The 18,271-nt window shown below is 37.9% G+C and overlaps 3 protein-coding genes across 5 annotated transcripts; 1 reads left to right on the top strand and 2 right to left on the bottom strand.

Moving 5' to 3' along the window:
- Positions 1-607: 607 nt before the first annotated feature.
- cdab (cytidine deaminase b) lies at positions 608-2,795 on the bottom strand. 3 transcript variants are annotated; one of them, XM_067503187.1, is made up of 5 exons: positions 2,574-2,795; positions 1,972-2,094; positions 1,701-1,812; positions 1,285-1,342; positions 608-968 (listed from the first exon to the last, which is right to left on the bottom strand). In XM_067503187.1, exons 1-5 carry the CDS (start codon positions 2,758-2,760, stop codon positions 828-830), a joined length of 621 nt encoding a protein of 206 aa, XP_067359288.1. In that variant the 5' UTR covers positions 2,761-2,795; the 3' UTR covers positions 608-827. The 3 variants fall into 3 exon arrangements, with proteins under 3 accessions (XP_067359288.1, XP_067359290.1, XP_067359289.1); XM_067503189.1 differs by having other exon boundaries at positions 1,972-2,071; positions 2,574-2,714; XM_067503188.1 differs by lacking the exon at positions 1,972-2,094.
- Positions 2,796-2,839: 44 nt separating this feature from the next.
- Positions 2,840-6,911, bottom strand: LOC137126963 (trypsin-like). The gene is made up of 6 exons (XM_067503186.1): positions 6,778-6,911; positions 6,546-6,614; positions 6,182-6,332; positions 5,918-6,059; positions 4,412-4,669; positions 2,840-3,582 (listed from the first exon to the last, which is right to left on the bottom strand). The coding sequence occupies exons 2-6, from the start codon at positions 6,604-6,606 to the stop codon at positions 3,433-3,435; spliced, it is 762 nt and encodes a 253-aa protein (XP_067359287.1). The 5' UTR covers positions 6,607-6,614; positions 6,778-6,911; the 3' UTR covers positions 2,840-3,432.
- Positions 6,912-8,185: 1,274 nt separating this feature from the next.
- LOC137128053 (trypsin-like) lies at positions 8,186-18,127 on the top strand. The gene is made up of 5 exons (XM_067505731.1): positions 8,186-9,117; positions 10,270-10,429; positions 11,478-11,619; positions 12,379-12,645; positions 14,594-18,127. Exons 1-5 carry the CDS (start codon positions 9,063-9,065, stop codon positions 14,762-14,764), a joined length of 795 nt encoding a protein of 264 aa, XP_067361832.1. The 5' UTR covers positions 8,186-9,062; the 3' UTR covers positions 14,765-18,127.
- Positions 18,128-18,271: the final 144 nt, after the last annotated feature.

Raw genomic sequence — 18,271 nt, 5'->3', positions numbered from 1 at the left:
CTTAATGTTCTACCAGCCAACTTGAATATGGACGGGACTCAATATCATTATGGCTAAGAGGTACCCAGAAGATAGAAATCTGCCTTTTTGTCTGTACAGTTGCTTTGTTTTTGGGTAAATTTTTAGTGATTGTTAAGCTCTAGTCATTTGTCTGAATCAGGCGGAAATGATAAACTCGACCTTATTTTTTTGCCCTTTTTGTCTGAACCCCCAGACTACTGTAACTCTTACTGCATGAAATAAGTAGACCTGAACTCACTAATAAATATTAAATTACACCTGAATTTGCACTGGCAATGTAAATGTTTCACCCCTTCAGACTCATGACTTAATAACTGTAATTGAATAATTACCTGCTGAGAAAATATTTGCAATATATTGTAACTCGAGACATTTTTTTCTTCTTTAAAGTTGTTGTATGTCCATATCTACTGGTAGGGAATAAAGTGGAACTCATTAAAAGAAAAGTGCTTTTAACAGGTAATTTACAAAAACGTATGGATTAGTTTGACCTATATATGTAACTTCTGTCCTTCCTCTTTGAATAATAAATATTTTTATATAAAACAAAACATAATTATGGTAATTAACGCTCTGTGAAAGTCTCTCAATTAGCAACACTGTGTTTATTCATGTTACATTACATAAGTTGCAGTACTTAAATTTAAATACCTGAAAAATATGTGTTTGCAGATTATATAAGAACAAATATTTACTGTAATTATAACTACTTTTTAACATGAAAACATGTCCGGCATGTGCTTTAAAACACAGTACATGTCATGGCAGGCCAAAGAGCAGCATTTGTTTTGTACTGGCATACAGGCTCAGTAGTCAATAGAAATGTCAAACACTTTCTTTATGGACACCTCCTCGGGGCCAAAGGACACTGGCAGCAGTTCCTCCACAGTCATCTTCACGTATGATCCATCAGGCTTTGACAGGTACACATCCCAGTTTAAACCAAACTGAATGAAATGGAGAAAAACAAAAGAAGTAAATTCTAGCAGCTAATTCCATGCAGAATTCACCTTATATGTAAGATTATGTTACTAACAGCACAAATGATATTCAAAATCACTGGACACTAATAAGAAACAGCACCTGCTATGTTACAAAAAGCAGTGAAAACATGGGTCACCGTCATCATTGTAGTAGCAAACCCTCCTTGAGAGAAAACATTTACTCTGTCCTAAACTGGACACTTTATACTGCAAGACATACACAGCTAAGTCGAAACTGCTTTTAAATAAATGACACTAATACAAGATGAACAGGTATTACCTCTCTCATGAACTGCCGGCAGCCACCACATGGGGAGATAAACTCGTCATTCAGGTCACTGCAGTGAATATTGGGGGAAAAGCTTAGTTCAGATAAAGGATCAGTATTTTATGAACTCCCTTGTTGTAACCCTTTTAATATTAAGGACTGATGTCATACTAAAGGATTCAGCCACTGCTTTCTGTAATTACCCTAAATCCAATGATATCCACCTATATAATAGCCCAGTGTCTCAAATTATTTGTCATAAGTGCTTTAAAGCAAGATATAATGGAGGGCATTTGACTTTGCGTTAATAATGTGCAAAAATGAGTTAAAGTGAGTCATGAATCATTAAAGGAGGACTGATAATTGTGCAAGGCAGAATGCAGGGCACTTTTCAGATTCTTGCCTATGCTAGTCGAGATGAATGTTACCTGGCGATTGCAATGGCCTTGAAAGTTCTGGAGCCTTCTGAAATGGCCTTGGAGATAGCATTCCTTTCAGCACAGATACCCAGGTTGTAGCATGCGTTTTCCACATTGCAACCTGCCAGGGACATAAATGCAGCTTAAGTGAAACTTTCAGATAATTTTAAAAAAAAATTCATTGGAGTTGCGAAAAATGTCGTTTTCTATATCTAAAGGTTGTTTATTTATTTTGTCTGTCCTGGTCAGAGAGTTTTAGTCAGTGATTGTTTGCACTCACAGTAGTTTGCCTCCCCCCAACTCAAACATTTGTGCTGAGGGCCACGTGACTTGCTGCTCTTAGTGCCGTCCATGGACCAGACTGTCATTTCTTTGTCATACTGTTGACAATGATTTGACGTTTCTGTCAGTATATATTGTTATACTGTTAAGGCAGCTGATGCAAATGTAAAATATGTAACTTTAGTTCACAGAAAAATTTTAATGGAAAAAATATGAGAGAAAAGTGATTTTATTCAACCACTTGGATGAAAAAGATTCATTGGCAGCATACAGTAGAGAGACATGCTAAAATTACCATGGGCTTTTCTCTGAGTCCAGAACTCTCTGTTGCCTGGTAATCATTAACATTGGAGAACATAATTAAATGCTGATCTGAGTTGCTGATTTGAGAAGAAAGCAAAAACCCGAATGATCAGACTAATGAAATTGTGTTTATACCTGCACATGTTTGGTCACCACGGACAACAACAAAGCAGCGAGAACAAAACTAACTCGAACACAACCACACAAAAAGCAGATGTATTTGAATTCTAAACCTAAATTATAGCCCTCATACCTATCATCCAGTCCAAAGGTCCAGATGCTAAGTTTTGCATGTACCTGTAAACACAAAGTTGTCAAAAGTCAGAAGAGCAGCTCCCACTCTGAAGTTGCTGTAAGGACAGTAGGCTTGCTTCTTTGCCTCGTGAGACTGGTGGATCAGCTTCTTGACAGTTTCTTTGGACAACTGTCTGGAGACCTGCCCCTGAATATGCATCAGATTTTCACTGAGGTTGTTTTTGTCCATTCTTCCTCTTGGTTTTTTAAGTCAGTAAAAAAGTCTATTGTAACTTGGCCTTAAATGTGAATGGCACAGGGGGAAGGGCGAGAGGGTGAAGTCAACAACCAATCACTAGGCTGTCAACATGATTTTGGCAATGGGAGGTGATTTTGTTGCTGCCATGACAGACATGTTGTTAAAGGTACGAATGTCCAGTTATCTAAACCAGAATCGGGTTGTAGTCAACAAAAACATAGGAGACAGTCTGAAAATAGGTACCTTTATTGTTATATTTTGAGTTTTGAGCTCAGTGAGGTGTCAAAGACCAAAATGGGTTTGGTCTAAAATCTGTGGCCTGGTTTTGCATCAGTTAAGGAAAACATTAAGAGCAAACACAGTAGAACTATAATAACTATAAAATACAAAGTGCATTTGTAAAACTTTAGAGGTAAGAAGTTTATTTTTTCTAATGACCTGAGTCTTCTCTCTCAGGTGATACTTAAAAAGTGGGGGAAATGTGTATTTTTACCTGTGTGTGTGCTTTGATGAGTTCACTTTGTATTTGTAGCAAACAGATTTGTTTTTATATAAAAATCACTGTATAAAAGACAATAAAAGCATCCACTAAGGCCTTTGGGTCCCTTAAGATCCATGCTTCATCTTCACACTAGTCCACACTAGGTGAGCTTGTTATTGGATTTAGCTGTTCTGGGTGACCCAGCTGATCCATCCGAGGTAGTTTCTGACCTTGGTGTAGACGCCAGGGTAGTAAGAATAGGCACAGCCGATGCCCCAAGATACAATACCCTCAAATTTACCGTTACAGACAAGAGGTCCTCCCGAGTCACCCTGAGAACAAAAAAGTTTTTATTCACACTGGCATTTTGTTTGATTTCATGCAAAAAAAATATTTAAAGCTGCATTGAAATGATTTTTATATTCATATCTGAGGACTATGAGTAATGTCTAACAGCTTGCTGCTAGTGACTATTCTCTTGAGAGAATTATAACCCGACACTACAGTGTCGGGTTGTAATTCTATTTATACACAGCATTTTGTTTTGTTTTTTCTGATCTGCTACTTCACTTCTCAGCTGGCAAAGGTACATCACAGTGTGTGCCCACCATCAAACAACACATTAACAATATCAGCATGTAGCACATTTGGTTTGCATAATTAGCTTTGAAAGAACTATAGCCAGGTTACCAGAGCCACCAAATAAATGTTGCTAACAGATTTTCTAATGTTGTTAAGATTCAAGATTCAACAACTGTATTTATCCCATAGGGAAATTGTGTTGCCTTGTTAAGGTTGTAATACTGTGTCAGTGACATTAAGAAGATCAATTGATGAAGTGTTACCAAAAAATCTGTTACTCAGATGAATTGTTTTGCCTATGAATTTGAGAATACTAACAAGTTTTAGTATGTTTCTAATTTAGGTGGTGGGGCTGGTGGGACTTATTTCAATAGTGCATAACACTGTACCATCCTCCTCCATAACGTTACACATCATCATAATGGTGATCACCTCTAATTTGAACCGTAAAATGATGTCCAAAAATGTTGTATGTTACACCAGGCTCTTACAGTAAGTATTAACTGGAAGCTTTTCATTATCAGTTACTATGAGAAAATCTTCATCTCGAATGCACATACACACAACTTTGTGCCTCACCTGACAAGAGTCTTTCCCACCAAACAGTGAGCCGGCACAGAGCATATTGTCTGTGATCTTGAAGTAATAGTAGTACCAGCAGTTAGAGAAGATGTCCACATCCACAGACCTTAGTACAGGTGACAGGCTGTAGCTGGTGAGGGAGGTCACGCCCCAGCCGCTGACTGTGCACCAGGCAAGCTCGGCAAAGGGGGGTGTATCCGGGCTTGGCAAAGAGACTGGCTCAACTCTGGCATTGATGGTAGCTGGACGGTCCAACTGACCCAAAGAGAAGACATGCCTCAGTCAGTTGACATAATGTGCTAATACTGAAGTAGCAGTGTAAGTTTTATATATTTACATATATTCTTTATGCAGATGTTCAAAACATAACTTCTGCTACTTTTTTTCTTTGTCCCTTTGGCACTGAGTTTAGGGTCACCACAGCAGATCATTTTCCGCATGTTGATTTGGTACAGTTTTTACACCAGATGCCCTTCCTGACTCAACCCTCCCCAATTTCTACCGGGCTTGGGACCAGCACTGCACGGCTGTGGTTGGGAGGAGTGGAGCTCGAACCTCCGACAATATGGTCGGTAGGTGGCCACTCTACCTACAGAATCACTGCCGCACTATTATAACTTCTGCTAGTGAATGTTATAAAACAAACAAAAACATTATTTTTGTATAGAACACGCATATATTTTGTAAAATGCTGTTTAAAATTAATACTTTTACTTTTTTTGAGTATTTGGATAATACATGGTCTTTAAGAAAGTGTCTTGTATTGATAATTTGATTATTACATATACATTTTTTCTTCTGTATATTTACTTACTTCAATATTATTATTGTACTAGAAGCTGTTTCTGTTTTTTGTAATTCCATACAGCATGGACCACTTTGTTGATATGTCATGAAATTTTTTTTTAAATATTTCTTTATTCTTTCACATTACCATGACATGAGCTTCACGTGCATAATGTGAGAAACAAATGTTATAACTCTAAAACACTGCTGTCTATAGAGTCATGTAAATTAAAAAGAAAAAAACATTTCTCTAAACTATATAAAATGGTTGACCTACACTATATGGCCATTTGCCTGGCAGGAAAAAAGTATCCTTCCCTTTTTTTATTTTGCCACTTGTCGTCCCCCAACTTTATATAGAATTATATGACTGGAGTGACCTTGATGTTGAGTGTCTGTAGGCACTGATCATTTACCTAAACACCATCTTTACATTTTATGAATAGCATCTGTGTTAACCATTATTACACCTTTTTGACATTGAAACAAGAAACAAAACATAATTTAGTATTGTTACATCTATACAGTAAACATTTTGTACGTTTGAATCCTTAATTTAATGACATATTTACTATAGTTTTTATAGTGTTTTGTTGCATGTCACTGACCTATCACTGTGTACCTTCTACAGTGATTAATATTAGTACCAGCATCAAAATCTAATCATAAGCTGCATCAAAATACAATACTTTGTGATATGTTTCACAGATTCTTTACCTTAAGCAGCATGATATCATTATCAAATGTCCAGTACTGGAACTGGTAGTGCCTGACAATTAAAGTGACATTGAACACCTGCTCAAAGCCCTCCACCTTGTTGATGTTATGCTCACTCAGGACAACTTGAATTAGGTGATTCCTACAATTGCACAAAAAGAGGCAAAGGTCAGAGTGTTTGTCCATGAACTTTTTATCTGGCAACAAACAGCACTTTCAAAGTCACATAGAAGTTGGTGCAGTTTAGTAACTGCAGTAACTTACGGTCTCCAGCAGTGGGCGGCAGACGCCACCCACTGTTGGTGTATGAGCGTGCCTCCACAGAAATGGGTGTTCAAGTACAGGATGGAGGCTTGGTACTTGATGGAGTACGGGGTTACCTCAGAACCTCCGATGATTCTGGCGCTATGCACAGCTAAAAACCAAAGAGAGCGTTAGACACAGGAAGACAAAGATGCTCATATCAAAAACTGTAATCATAAACACAGTTTGGTCAATTCAGTAACATAAAATTAGCTCAAAAAAATGTAAGTGGTTACTTAAACATGGACTTAGTCATGTATGACTAAAGGTTTAAAATGTATAAAGACACTGTGTAAATGTACCTACAGATACCTTTGTTCCTCACCTGTAAGGCTTATACTAAGCAAAAGGAGCAATGAGAGGTGACAAGATGGAGCCAAGTTCATCTTAGGAGCTACCGAAAAACACATTGGTAAAATGTCACATTTAAATGTTAGTGTCATAAGAAGAAAAGTGCACATTTAGAACAACACTTAGCTTGTTTTGTTATTCATTATTATTATTATTATTGCATTACATAGTCAAACTGAAATAAGTCTCATACAAGCTTGTCTCACCTTATCAAGAGTCAAGTAAGAAAACAGTCCCAAGTCCCGCATCCACACACTGGCACACACACTCTCCCACAGTCCTCTCATACCGGTACTTACAGTAAGGCTTGGGAACCCTTAGGCGTCTTTTATACTGTAACTATACCTGTTACTCTTATTGTTCCCTGCCATTGTCTTCCAAATATCTAAGCATCTCTCTCACACAGAGAAAGCGGAGTCTGACCTAGTACAGGAAAAAAAAACACTAACCAAAAAACACAGCCTTCGTCTTTCATTGCACCACTCTTTCTAAGAGCCTTGTTCTCACAGATTGGGCCTATTGTCCAGTTGTGGAGATAAAATGGAGCTTAACAGAGATGAAACCCAACAAGCCAGCGAAATAATAGAATATACTCTCCAGACACATGGTTGATGCACTCAGTCATGTTAGACAGGGCTGGACAAAAGATGGTATATTGTCTGACTATGAAATCTACACAGAGCAGGAACAGTATTTAGTCTTTATTTGAATAAGGAAATACTTTTTGTCAGATGTCCAGTTAACCTTAAGTGAGAGTAAGAGTGGTTGAGCATTTGTTGTACTCACATGTTCAATTGCAAGATAACGTTCTGGCATTGAAAGTCAGGCAATTTCCTGATTTTCTGTACAAATAGGTCATTTGAACTGATGATTCTCAAAGTCACAAATATCAATAAACGCAATATTTATAAGTTGATAAAAGATGGTCATGTTCTTCCTTGTTTTAATTGAACACACTTATCAAAGTTATAGTGGAAAAAGTCATGGCTACACAAACCTTCTGATGTCACTAAATGCCAACTGTAGTCAGGTGTTACAAACCTGTAGTCCAATCAATGAAACAAGATTGGAGGTGTGGTTTAGAATTACTGTGATTAATAATAACACTCTAATAGTGTCAGTGAATCAGCTGATGTGACCCGTGCCTCACAAAAAATTATTTCCAAAGGCACAATGTGAAGTGGTACAAAAAATAATTCAAATGACCAACTTTGGCTTTATGTGGAGTTACATGCAATAAGTGTTGACAGGGAACTATGGGCTAAATGTAACGTGAGAGTCATGTCAATTTTCAACAAAGTGAGTTTACATATTTACCATAATAAAAAACCATCCCTCTAAAAATCCAGATGTCAATATTAAAATATTGACAGCTATAAATGTGTGTGTGTATATATATATATATATATATATATATATATATATAAATCCTAATCAAAAGAAAGAAATACATGCAAATAAATATGTACAAATTCAAATAATAATCTGCATGGACACATCAGACTATTGTAAATGAGTAAATATGTTTGTTGTATCTAGGTTGAACTGACCATTTTAATTTGTGTCTGTATTTTCTAGCATGCATTTTGTATATGGTTTGTATGAAGATGAAGGTACGTGAAGTCGGGTTACTGTTGGTCCGGGAAACACCTGATGGTGGGAGGCCACACAAAGCAGTCTCTCCCATTCTACTCAGTGAAGCATCAATTATTCAGCTTGCTCTAAAAGTGGGACAAGAGGAGGTCAGGCGAGATTCTCCTCCCATGCTGTGGATGATGCTAGCTTGCCAGAAGGCTGCTGCTTCAGCTGATGATAATGATGATGATCACGCTGATGATAATGACTTATTATCATGGCTGACACAGATTTGATGATGACTGGTGATTCATACTCATACAGAGAAACACTTCTTGACTGCATAAATTACCTCTTGGTTGTCTTGACTCAGATGTGAATATCCCCTAAGCTACAAAACAAAGCTACTCACTAATACTCTCTCTCTGTCACACACACATACACACACAGTGGGCTATTGAAATGTTTCAGCACGGATAAGCCTGCATGATGACACAGACTGAGCGTGCTGATACAGTATAGATGAACTTGTTCAGCGCAGTACTGTGTGTTGCCATGGCAACGATGTACAGCCTTTCGACAAGTCAGGAGGGTCAGGAGCAGGAGTTGTGATAGTGGTGGGATGGCAGGGGGGTGCTGGGCAGGTTTTGAAGGTGAACTTTGTTCCTGTCTCTCCCCTCTTTCCTCCTCAATCAATGCTACAGTGTGGAGCCCTGGTGTTTCATGATGAACTTTTTTTTTGACTAGAGGAAACTTGAGGAAACTTGAGGATAAAGGTCTATGTGATAATGACTTCTTATGTTTCTGGAGACGAGCGGATGCACAGGCTGGGCTGTCAGACACACTGTTTGTCTCGCTGCAGTAGTTCAGATGCTGGTATGATTTAGGAGAACAGGTCACAATTTCAACAGCTGTGATGAACCTGCTTGTGGGTTTATGTGTAGTGCTGCTGGATCTCACGACTGTAAACAGTGAGTACATGTTTTTCAATTTTGTGAACTAAAAGACTAAGACTTGCAGTCAGGGTAGCCAGCAGATCCCCCTTTTTTAGAGAAACAGTGCTGTTTAAGAGATACATTCACATTACTCTTATACTAAACATGAAATGAGCTGAGTTATTATAAAAGCTGGAAGATTGTGGAAACAGCTAGCTCTGTACAAAACCTGCCAACCAGCACCTTCTAAGCCCACTAATTAACCCTTTATATCATGTCCTGCACAAAAGCAAAGTGTAAAAATAATAATTTATTATTTTACAGTGGGTTATTTGCCAGACTGTTTCTTGGCTGGGAGCAGTACCCACCTCAGTCGTAACTTGTTGCCTGGCAACTGGTCCCAGCTAAGAAATAGTCGAGCGCTTAAAGTAGCAAATAGTCATTTTAATACTTGAATGTTTATGTTTGTACCGATTAAACAAATTAAATATACCATTGCAATTAGTGAAGTTTAGAAGTGTTGGCAGGTTTTGTAACTGTCACCCAGGTGTTTCCTGTTTCCTGTGTTTGTGCTAAACTAAATAATCAGCTCCTCGCTGTAGCTTTACATTTCTCATATAGCAAGAAAATGAACAAGCATGTTTCACCAAATGTAGAACTTTTTTTAAAATAGTTTTCTTCTGTTTTACAGGGTCATTTTAGGTCATGGTAACTTCTCAGCAGTGATCATCAAAAATTCAAATTTAGATTTCCAACCACAGGCAAAGGAAGGAATTGTAACTATTTCCAGCAAAGAGCCAAACTCGACTACCACATTGGCTGCTATCATGTGTTTGGGTGTTGAGACTAAAGCTAATGTGGTTGAATTGTTGATTAAGGCAGGGAAAGCCCCCACTCTGATCTTTCAGAGTTAGGAGTGAGGTGGGGGTACTAGAAGTTCTTTTGGGATGGGAAAGAGGATTTAATGACCTCTCTTCATCAGACTGACATGGAATGACTGTCCCCACCAGTCAGTCAGAACTGAAGATGCTTTTCAGATGCAGGCAGAAACTTGTAACAAATACAACTACTCTTGATCATATCCCATGATTTGGATGACTGAGAAGCTTCACAATATTTAAAACTATTATAAATAATGCCACAGCTCATTTCTCTCCTTGTCTTGTCAATGTTTTTGTTTCCATATAGGCCGTGTACTAATGCAGGGCCGTATAGTAGGTGGTTACACAGCTGCACCAAACTCCATCAAATATATTGTATCGCTACAGAGCACCAGGGGTCAACACTTCTGTGGTGGATCACTGGTTCACAGGTACTGGGTGCTCACTGCAGCACACTGTAACATTGGGTAAGAGAACTCAGTTGGTGTCACTAAGAAACTGTTGATCCTTTTTGTTGTTATTGGGTGAAAACTCAAACATTTTTTCATGAAGTCCACATGCGGAAGCTTTTATTGATGTTTGAAAATTGTTGGCCATACTAGTAGCATAGTGCTACGGATGCACATGTCAGTTAGTCAGGTGGTCTGCAGTCCAGACTGAAATAATATTTTGTGCATTTTTTAGTTTAGACTAAAACATGAATTATTCGATGGACTGGACAAAATTTTGGTATTCATTGTCCAATGCTTTTTTTGATGATGACATACCTTTGTTTTAGTGCTAATTACTTGTTACCTTTCTGACATTAATTCAGAGCTCATCTATGCCTATTTGCTACAACCTCTAAATTTACTAGTGGTCACTGGATCATCTGACAACACCCAAAGATGCATAGCAATTACCTTACCTTTGAATCTATATTTAAAATTAATAATACAACCTTATGTTTGAATGTTTCTCAAGGTAAAGTTCAGAATGTGTCTAAAATAGTTGCACCTGCGATTACATTCTTCTGTGTATCTATGGACGTCTAGATGTCACTGTATAAAAAATCACTTTGCATAATTTTCAACTGTGAGCAGATGGATCCAATACATGCCTTAAAGCAAACAACTATTCTGCTACAGGGTAGAAATGTCTAAACAATTCTGCTTGATTATGACACAGAGTAAATCAACATACAGGTCACTGGGGAGTGAGACAGCATATGGATGGGAACGAGTCAGCTGACCTTGGCGCATTATCAGTGCATGTGTGTGTAAGGCAGAGAAAGAGGGAGAGAGAGAGAAAGAGAGAGAGAGATGTGTGTGTGTGATCTTGTCTGTATCCAGGAAATTGGCCAGGAAATTTCAGTTATACTGACAGCAGACAGTCTGTCAGCTCCGTCTGCAGACAGTCGGCCATTGTCCGCTGGCAGACAAACTGGCTAAACATGAGCCATGATTGTTGATGTATCTCACTGAAAATCCCTTCCTAATTATATACTATCTGATTCATACTTGTTTTGTCTTTTAGGGCAGAGCACATGATGATAGTGGCTGGTGACTACATTGTAAACACCTTTGAGGGTACTGAGCAATACGCTAAACCCCACAGGCTGGTCACTCATCCCCTATACAACCAGCGCACCAACAATGCAGACATAATGCTCATTAGGGTTAGTACTGAAGAAACAAAAGATGACATGGATTATTTTTTCACAAAGCAGATTTTTATAAGTGCTAGAGTTGTCTTTTATGCCTTGCTTGATACAGATAACATTCAACGTTAGAGTGTTCCACTAATTGATAGTATCCATGAATCAATGCTAAGCAGTAAGCCAAGAATCACAATCAAATTCATGTTAAATATACTTTGAATCCTTTATTATTTTTGCATCTTGGTTTTGATTCTATTATGTGATTTAAAGTGGCATTTAATATTTTGTCGACCATTTGGGGCTGTGGAACAAGCTGACATCTTATATCTGATAAAGCTGATATGGTTAATACATTATAACAGTTTTCTATTAAGCCTTCAAGCAAACATAGAGCAACATAAACAGGCAATGTAAATTGTGTTTGAGGCTGTCTGACAAGTGAACTTCAACATTATGTCTCTGTTTGTGTCTGTTTTACTCCTGTTGGAAGTATTGGGCCCTCTAGCTTTTAAATGCTCCAATGACTTCACCCGTTAGTCACTAACTTTATCTGCCTGCCCTTTGGTTCTGGGCAGTTAGAGTGGAGTGGGTTTATGCAGAAAACAGCTTTGAGCATAAACCAAAAAAATGTTCAAAAAGAGTGTTCACATTACATATGGTTATTTGCTCTATTGTAATATAGAAACTACTGATTAAGGCACCTTTTTAACTGAGAAAATACTCAGATGTTCATATTATCACACATCTATTAAGGAACTGTCCTGATTTTCCTTCCAGTTGCGAGCCCCCATGGTGCTGAACAAATACGTGTCACTGGCGCCTCTTCCCAGGCAGGGGACAGGTGTGGTTGAAGGCCGGGTGTGTCGGGTGTCTGGGTGGGGCTACAGCAATCTGGGTGAAGGCCAGACCCCCTTCATCCTGAGGACGGTCACAGTGCCCATTGTTTCAGCTGCAAGGTGTAACAGCAGCGAGTCTTTCAACGGAAACATCACTGCAAACATGATCTGTGCTGGCTACAGTACTGGAGGAAAAGATGCATGCAAGGTGTACCTTCTTTCATTAAGGTCAAGCAATTATTTAAACACTTTTAGCTGTGAGATACAAGGGTGTTAGTGTCTTTCCAATCAGGCCTCTTTTGTGACAACCGTAATCATCAGATCTTTGAACAGCCATCAAATAATTTTTCAAATAATAAATTCCCCAAGGTTCCCAGGCTACCCCATGGTTCCCAGTCTATATCAAATAGCGCAAGGTCATCTTCTTTTCATCAGCTCACATTAGAGCTAAACAATAACACTGTTTGGGAAGTTCATCCCCCTGAAAGTATGAGTATATGGTTCATCATGTCAGTGTTATGTCACCTACAAGCTTTTATTAAGCTGACATGGCAGTCCACACTCAGGACCTTTATTAGTTATGATAGTTGATGAAGACAAAAAAGCAATCCCAAAATAGCAGCAGGACTGAAGGAAATATCATTTGTAATATATCACTAGATTATATCACAGTTTTCCTCTGTAGATTTAACTCATTTGTTCAAATATCACTATCATTTTCAAAGCTTAATATGCATTTGTCAAAACACTAGATACACAGCATAACTCTGTAGTTCATCAGTAAAATGATCAAGCTCATTCAAAACCTTTAGCTCATGTTTCAATAGTGCATCTAAATGGCAGGGAATTAATCATTTCTATCGAAATTAAATGTTCCATTAACACTGTGTGAGTTACAGGTGCTGTAAGTAGCACAATGGAGAACTTACATTTGCAGCGATGTGTGGAAACTGTTTTATTTCCTCATAATATACACAAGTATAATTGCTTAAAATTGTAAAAAAGAGGGAAAAAACACGTTTGCACAGCATCGTATATTACAGTAAATGTACTATAATATTACAAAAAACATAAAATAAGAAAACAACATTTCCAAAAAGTGTCTGTGGTATAGTTTCCAGCAGCAGGCAAAATAAGACTGGTCATAGTTGGAAGGATAAATACAGCCAAAACACAGAGAGAGAGAGAGAGAGAGAGAGACAGACAGAGAGAGAGAGAGAGAGAAAACAAAAAACTCCACTTTTAGCATACGACAACAAAACAATGCTGGAATGCATTCAGGACAAGTTTCTGACTTTTAGTGCCCAGATTTAAACCTCACAGAACCTCTGAGGAGAGACCTAAAGATGGCAGATCACAGACACTTCCTGATGGACCTTGAGAAGATCTACCAGGCGTAAGGTGTGAGAAACTTGTAACGACATACCCAAAAATACTTGAAGCTTTAATTGTTTGATCGGATTCAAAATAGGCGTGTATGATGGTAGGAACATCAAACCATTGTTTGATGACATGAGTGGTGAAAACCGATCTTGTCCTTCACAATTACATTGTTCAACGAGCCATGTCTCACCACTCCTCTCTCATTTCCAAGGATTAGCTCCCAGAAGAAGAGAAATACATAACAATTAAGACTTGACACTGTTTCATAGTTGCATTAAATAAAGTGTAGTTGATGTGAACATTGATTGCTTAAAATATTGTTTTACTGAGAAGCAACAAATCTGTTGGTCCAAAGGACAAAATTCAGAGAATTGTTGAAATTGTAGACAACTGTACTTAATTGTTTGCTGAAATGTGGCTTAAAAAAGTGTGAAATGCTGTTATGTTGTGTCATAGAAACTAACTAGGAGTGAGAGGGATACTTTTTGCGACAAACATTAATTTTTATTTCTTTGGACAAATGACAGCAAAACATTTACTGTGGAAAACATCATATTTTGGGAAAGAGATGTAATTGTGCTTTAAGTTAAAACTGACTTTAGAGTTTTTCTGTGCTTTGCTTGAAGAAGTGATATGACATGGCTGTGTATCCTTTAACCCTGATCAAGAACTCAGCACCTTCACGGCAAATCAGCAAGTCTGAAACTAAAATGTGTTCAATGAGGCACATTGTGTCATGGTAACTGATACAGGGTGTGGTCTTGTCCTTGCAGGGAGACTCTGGCGGGCCCCTGGTGTGTGGGGGCCGAGTCTATGGAGTGGTCTCCTGGGGCAATGGGTGCGGAGATGCTAAGTTTCCAGGAGTATACACGGCTGTGTCTAAATTCCGTCGGTGGATAGACCAAACCATCTATAGGTCTTACTTACGCTGCAGCAGATACTGAACAAAATGTTGTTTTGAGCTGGCGTGGCTGGCAAATGCAGTTTCCCTTGAACCACTGATGTTAAGTAGAAAGACAAAGTTGTTTCAGAATTAAATCTTGATGACAAAGGCGATCTTTGCTCTGAGTTGTCTGAGATGTTAGAAGAGTTCTGGTTCAACCACGCACTTGTTCTTTCCTGTGCTATTTTCCTCTGAAAACAATATGAATTCATAAATGTCCATACAGGAATTACTCTGAATGTCAGTTCGAAAGTCCTTTCATTATTTCACCAAGCCACTGTTAACTAAGTGTAATGAAACCACACCTGCACATATCTAATGAATAATAATGATAATAATAATAATAAACTGTATTTATAAAGTCCAGAGAAAATTCAAATAAATCATCTCAGTAAAATAATTGAGTAGAACCGATCCACTAATAGTACAGAGAATTTGTAGTAAAATAAACATTAAAGATTTAGAAAAATAATGAGAAAATAATCTAACAAACAATACAACTTGGGAAATCTGACTGACAGCTTTTTTAATAGTAAATAATAAGAATTATTACTGATTTTGGAAGCTTTGAATTGGAATGTAGTTAGAGGTGTTCCAGATGTACAATATATTTGTACAACTCACTGATAATTAGTGAAGGGAGGTCGTGGTATGTGATCTTGTTTTCATATTAAAAGCCTTGCAGCTACATTTAGTTGCTGCGAGATTGTTTTTGGCTTAAGATGATGAGTATTATCCTTTTATTATTCTACTGCACCAAAATTCAAGCCCCCCTTTATCAAGTGAGCAAGCCTGCAATGGTAAAAAAAAGCACTGTTTTGTTGATCCAGAAACAAAGAAATAAACATCTACTTTACACATTCAGCACATGCAAAGGTTTAATTACTATAGTCGCTTTATGATGTCGTATGAACAGTAGATTTCAGTGTTGCTATGTGACTATGCCAAGTCAGTTCACAGCTGACTGTTCTCCACCTGAGCATTATCCAGTAATTATCACCTCTGGCCACATGGGTAAAGGCCACCATCAGTGGCCACTGATTTCAGTAGGGGCTATGTTAAAATTAAATAATCAATAAAGGAAAACCAATTATGTGACAATGAAACCACAAGCTGTCAAACAATTTTGAAGTTGAGTTGTTTTAAAACATTATTGCAATGCTCTGCTATGAATGGTGAGCCACTGGTAAAATGGTGAGTCCACAGAGAGCAGGTGTTTCATGACTGCACCTCCTCTGTGAATAGAGGAGACACATTAAAGTTAGTTTGGCTGCAGGCTCTGGTTTAACCTTTGATTTCATTGTCTGTTATGATGTTTGGTTTAGCCCCTCTCACCACAGTCTATATTTAAAACTATGTTCTTTAATATGTACCTTATTCATACTATAATGCTATTTTGTCAGAATGAGTAAAAAACTTAATAAAAAAATAAACAATAATTAATTAATTAATAAAAAATCTTTTGATAGTTTTTTTTAGTTTTTTGTCAACTAGCAAAAGCCTTAAAAACTAAATAATAGGTTGAAAGACAGATGAGTGGACATTAGGCTAATTACTGTCACCCTGCCTCAGCAACTGGTTAAAGAACTTTCTGCTAAGGGCTGGTTCTATAAATGTTTCATTGTGGGTAGCAGATTGGGCCACGCACTTGAAGAAAGGACGGAACCTTTGAATAATTTTTCGTTTTACATAGAAATTAAAACTGAGATTTAAAAAAAAAATTAAAAAAAACAGTTGTGGTTTACATACACTCATTGTATGACAACGACATTATTGGGCTTTCAATTATTGTAAAAGGATTGTACAACATACAGTACATTTTTATTAAAAGATGTGCACATTGGGTGCAAAGAGCATTTCCAAAAGGGAAAACCCTTTTGGAAATGTTTCACGGCTTTTATTGACATAATTGGATGAGCACGATTAAACTGACCTTACTTTTAAGGACAGTTCACATATCTATGAAATGTTTGAAGTCAGGACTTTGCATAGGTCATTCCTACGATTAATGTCAGCCTGTTTTATTCATTGCCCAGCCAGCTCTGACGTGTGTTTGCAGTCATTGTCCTGTTGGAACACACAAGTTTCAACCTTCCAGCTGATATTTTGAGGTAATCCTCCTGCTTCATTATTTGATGCACCAGGTCCACTGGCAGCAAAACACATCAGAGAATGAACTTGCTCTACTGTGGTTAACAGTGGGTACAGTGTTCTTGGAGCTGAAGGCCTTACTTTTACTCAACAACCCAATCTTTGTCTCTTTCGGTCCTTAATCTTCCTTTGTTATTCCTTTGAGCTTGAAGGTGTCAGTTTTGGAGCAGGGGCTTCTTTCATGGATGTCAGCTTTTCAGTCAATAACAACGTAAAACTTAGACAGTCACACTGGTGTTCTAGCAGTTTCCCGTTCGTGACAGACCTGTGCTATGTTGGTTCCTGTTGTTTCTGACCATTCTAAATAATATCCTCTCAGCTGAGTGAATATTTTGTGTGTTTGCGAATAAAGTGTTAATATGATGTACTCCTGTTACATCCATCTTGTATCCACCTGTAAACACATAGAAAGGGAAAACTTTGAAAGGGTCATTAATTTAGACTGTATTAGCTTAACACAAACCTAAACATAAGAACAGGTTGTGTTTTGTTTATTCTTTAATTTGTAATTTCCTTTAACATTTTAAACATGGTCTGTCAAATTAACATCTCTGCCCAGCAAATCCCCTTTGTTTGTGTGTGAGACACATAACCAGCCGTTGCCACTAACCCCAATGGAAGACATTATCTGCACAAAACATCTAAAAAGATACAAATCCTTAAAATACAGGACAGAAATTAGACTAAAGCATTACAGACTAAAATACAATAACAAAAATCAAGTAACAAAAAATTAACTGCAACTATAAACCTGTAGAAGCTAATATAACTGCAACTAAAAGGTTAAAACGAAATGTCCATCCCTTTGGACTGCTATCCCTACTGAAGACAGATTTGTCTAAATGACAGAGACAGCAGTTATCGCCCAGTGAGAGTTTGTACTAAGTCAAGGCAAAACCAGTTTTCACTCTAATCTTGAACTCCTGATTTACACCAAAATCCAAAACTCATTAAAATGGCCGCTTATATAGAGCTTTCATCCAAAGCGCTTTACAATGTTGCTTCTCATTCACCTATTCACACTCACACACTGATGGTGGTGGCTGCCATGCAGGGCGCTCACTTGACCTAGCGGGAGCAACTTGGGGTTCAGTGTCTTGGACGCTTCGACGGATCGAACCTGTGGTCCGTGAAGCCGCCCTATTAATTTATTAATAAAGGCTTTATTCAACTGAATAAAACATAAATACGTTTGAATCTGAAACATGATTTTTTTGATTTCTAATGAAAACACACACAAATCCTGTATTATCCAGCAAATATTCTGATATTTCAATGAGGCTGCTTCCTGTAGCAAGTCGCTGATGCCAAGTGTGGCTGCTAAGTACCCCCCCCCCCCCCCAGAATTTGTGAGATG

Source organism: Channa argus, chromosome 5, assembly GCF_033026475.1.
Source record: "Channa argus isolate prfri chromosome 5, Channa argus male v1.0, whole genome shotgun sequence".
NCBI lineage: Eukaryota > Metazoa > Chordata > Actinopteri > Anabantiformes > Channidae > Channa > Channa argus.
This window is presented reverse-complemented; position numbering and strand designations above follow the sequence as displayed.

What these genes read in the sequence shown, in the direction of transcription:
- cdab (XM_067503187.1), bottom strand. Translation starts at nt 2,760, where the DNA reads ATGGACAAAAACAACCTCAGTGAAAATCTGATGCATATTCAGGGGCAG. An exon ending in TGACAACTTTGTGTTTACAG is followed by an intron (nt 2,095 to 2,573) that starts GTACATGCAAAA and finishes ATATACTGACAG; the next exon opens with AAACGTCAAATCATTGTCAA. An exon ending in AAGGCCATTGCAATCGCCAG is followed by an intron (nt 1,343 to 1,700) that starts GTAACATTCATC and finishes TATTCACTGCAG; the next exon opens with TGACCTGAATGACGAGTTTA.
- LOC137126963 (XM_067503186.1), bottom strand. Translation starts at nt 6,606, where the DNA reads ATGAACTTGGCTCCATCTTGTCACCTCTCATTGCTCCTTTTGCTTAGT. An exon ending in GCCGCCCACTGCTGGAGACC is followed by an intron (nt 6,060 to 6,181) that starts GTAAGTTACTGC and finishes GTGCAATTGTAG; the next exon opens with GAATCACCTAATTCAAGTTG. An exon ending in ATGATATCATGCTGCTTAAG is followed by an intron (nt 4,670 to 5,917) that starts GTAAAGAATCTG and finishes TCTTTGGGTCAG; the next exon opens with TTGGACCGTCCAGCTACCAT.
- LOC137128053 (XM_067505731.1), top strand. Translation starts at nt 9,063, where the DNA reads ATGAACCTGCTTGTGGGTTTATGTGTAGTGCTGCTGGATCTCACGACT. An exon ending in GCAGCACACTGTAACATTGG is followed by an intron (nt 10,430 to 11,477) that starts GTAAGAGAACTC and finishes TTTGTCTTTTAG; the next exon opens with GGCAGAGCACATGATGATAG. An exon ending in GAGGAAAAGATGCATGCAAG is followed by an intron (nt 12,646 to 14,593) that starts GTGTACCTTCTT and finishes TTGTCCTTGCAG; the next exon opens with GGAGACTCTGGCGGGCCCCT.